Source organism: Agrilus planipennis, unplaced genomic scaffold (genome assembly GCF_000699045.2).
Source record: "Agrilus planipennis isolate EAB-ADULT unplaced genomic scaffold, Apla_2.0 scaffold1404, whole genome shotgun sequence".
NCBI classification, from domain to species: Eukaryota; Metazoa; Arthropoda; class Insecta; order Coleoptera; family Buprestidae; genus Agrilus; species Agrilus planipennis.
The window spans coordinates 3,492-6,633 of record NW_020441998.1 but is presented as its reverse complement, the minus strand read 5'-3'; the positions used below and the strand labels follow the sequence as shown (position 1 = coordinate 6,633).

Here is a 3,142-nt window from a genome sequence, read left to right as displayed (position 1 = left end):
TCGCGATCGAAGTGTATCCGTCACGTTATTGTTTAGTTGGGGTGTTCGTTGTTTGATGAAAATGTTTGTTCTCCATCCTCTTGAAAACCATAAATATCTCCTTTTAATATTGTCGTGGTTCTGTTGTCTCGACTTCGTTTTCTCCACTCTTCTTTATAATGATAGGTATCAGTCTTGGAGGCAACAGTCTGCTCGCTCTGACATGGTACAATTTAGTGGTAATCATCGTTGGAGAATATATCATAAAAGGGTAAAGGTATTCCAAAATCTTATGAGATTTCACCTTGGGATTGAGTTGAGTCATAACTCACTCCACTTTTAACTAATGCCGGTGCATTGGTCGTGTTGGCGCGTTTCACAGGTCATGAGGTTTTAAATGCCTCTAGAAGGACAATCAAAAGAAAATTTGGTATTTATATAGCACAGCATTAATATAGGATAAGCAGGATGGGTTAGAATTCCAGATGGAAATCGATAAAATGATTAAAAATGGGTTTTACCAAAAATAGATATAAACAGGCGGAGAGCCCGGAAAATCGTAAGTAGAGGAATTAAAATCGTAAAACCTTTGCTAAAGGTTCTTCTTTTGCCGTAGTATCAACTTTTGACTGGATGGAATCGTTACAGGGGTTGCGACCAAACTACGATACATGGGTAGGTACTTCACCTTTTTGTTTTAGACCAATTATTCCTTTCTGTCCGATCCCATCGTTCAGAATTCAAAAATAGGCAACAGGGTGACTTCTCGGTAAAAGGCATTTTTATAAGTACTTATTTATTTAGGCATATGCACTCTGTGGTACAACAGGTATTATAAAAATATACTCCTATTATATTCTATAGGTACTAAACTGGTAACACGACGTAGGTGGTCTAGACCGGACACAAACATTTGGCAATCACTAAAGTTAGGTACAAGTGTCCAAAAGTTCACCAATTTTTTTTTTTTTTGGTAACTTCCGTTACGTGTTAGTATTATTAGATACATGTCTTTGGTATTCGTTCGGTAAGATGGTGTTTCGATCGGTAACAACAGGCATAAATAATATCGTTCCGATAAAAGGTTTACATGGGTTTGCAATAAAACTAAAAGCGGTGTGTAGGAAGTAATGTGCGCTAATAATCCAGTTGGCGGTAGCAGCCTTCATTTGTTACTACATTACGCTAACGCTGTCTGCGCCTGTTACCATGAACCCCAGTGCCGTCCTAATCTTTGGCTTGGATGGTCGTTGTAGAAGAACCCCTCTTCAGAAGTCAACCACCTTTGCTTCACCATGTCACTTCCTTTTTCTCCTATCATCATGGCAGGCGCGTGGGTATTCCCAGATGTTAGGACGGGCATGATGCTCGTGTCTATCACCCTCAGCCGATCTATACCATGGACCTGAGGAAACGCGTATCAATTATTATTGTTTGTTGGTTCATGAGGAGGCGCGGCGGAAAAGAAAAAGGTTAGAATGGATAGAGAAGGTTAGAAATGAAGAGATATTATAAAGAATAGGAGAACAGTGGACTCTATGGAAGTCAATGAGAAATAGGACACCTTCTTAGGCTTGAAGGTCTAGTCCGAGACATATTAGAGGCAGAAACGGGAGTTAGGAGGGGTAGAGGTAGACCTAGGTTAGATTACTGTTTCGCAAATAGTTAAGGATGTGGGTTGTACCAGTTTTAGGGAAATGCGAAGATTAGCTCAGAATAGGAAGGAATGGATGTGCGTGTCCAACCAGTCTTAGGACTGACGAAGTTATGATGATGGTTCATTAGACTGCTTAGTTCATCAACAACGTTGTCAGTCCTTAAACTGGTTGGACACTTCGTCTCTTTCCTATCCTGAGTTAATCTTCGTATTTGCCTAAATGTATTAGAACATCCCACATCTCTATTCCTCTTAACCCCTGTTTCTGCTTCCTATATATCTCAAACTAGTCCTTCATGTCTGAGAAGGTGTTCTACGAACCTATCTGACCTATTTCTTGTTGACTTCCTCTGTTCTCCTATTCTTTTTAAGACTTCCTCATTTCTAACCTTCTCCATTCACTACATCCTCGTCAGTCTTCCGAAACGCCACATTCTGTAGGTTTCTAACCATTTCTTTTCCACCCCGCCCATCGTCCGCGTTTGACACCCTCACTTCAGATATACACCTTTAACAACAACCCCTTTCGAATTTCTAAATTAATTGACCGTTTGCCAACATAGAAGTGACTTCTTTTTTTACTCAACCCTGACTTGATCTGTCTTCCTAGATACCGAAAATCAGCCACAATTTTTCGTCTTCTGTATTTATATTCGATCCTTTCCTACTTTTTCTTCCCATGTTAAACTGCTTACCTTTAATTCGGTGTCAACGACGGCGTAAGGGTCTGAGGCGATGCCCATTCTACAACTTCCAGCTTGGTGGTTTTCGGGCGCAGTTTGCCTTTTGGCAGCGCATGTCCAGTATTCGTCGGAACCAAAGGGTAAATTCTCGCATCCTTGGACGGGAGTCCTGTCCAATTGAAGCCCGTATCTCTTCATTGCTATCGCAAAAGAAATGAAAGGTTATAGACGGCCAAAAGACTTGTTCCACGGTTGGTACGGTACCTTTTGTGTCCTGAAACTTTAGCGCGATTCTTATTCCATCCAGCAGCACCTTCATGTCGTCGGGCTGCGTGAAGTATCCGGCAAATATCAAGGGATGGTCCAGGGGGTCTGAGGTGTTCAGTTTTATGCATCCTCGACTCTTGGGTCGTAAGACAACTGGGATGATTTGTATTTGCCGGGATCCGTTGTTTATCCTCTCGCCAATTTGTCCCGTTCTCGCACAGTCGGCCAGGAACCCGGCAAAAAATAACTGGATATCGGGATTGTCTTCTTCTGGATCGACGTATCGAGTATTCACGAATCCAGTTACCGCAGAAATACCTGGAAGAAGCAATTTGAATGCCGAAGATTTTTTTTTCTTTAAATCAACATCATTAAAGACAGTACAACTGTAGGGATAGATGTGCAAGGGCAAAAGATTAGTATGCTTACATTTGCAGATGATATAGCAGTATTAGCATCTAGCAAGGAGGACCTAGAGATAGCTTTAAATAAAATGGAAGCGGTACTGACAGATCAGTACTGTATGAAAATAAATAAAAGTAAAACTAAAATACTG

General features: G+C 41.1%; 1 protein-coding gene across 1 annotated transcript in view; it reads right to left on the bottom strand.

Moving 5' to 3' along the window:
- Positions 1-802: 802 nt before the first annotated feature.
- Positions 803-3,142, bottom strand: part of LOC108743770 (glucose dehydrogenase [FAD, quinone]) — a 4,899-nt gene continuing 2,559 nt past the window's right edge. The window contains exons 7-9 of the mRNA XM_025980042.1: positions 2,584-2,904; positions 2,332-2,519; positions 803-1,384 (exon numbers count right to left, since the gene is read on the bottom strand). Coding sequence (XP_025835827.1) covers positions 1,184-1,384; positions 2,332-2,519; positions 2,584-2,904 — 710 coding nt within the window. The 3' untranslated portion in view covers positions 803-1,183. The remainder of the gene's footprint in view (positions 1,385-2,331; positions 2,520-2,583; positions 2,905-3,142) is intronic.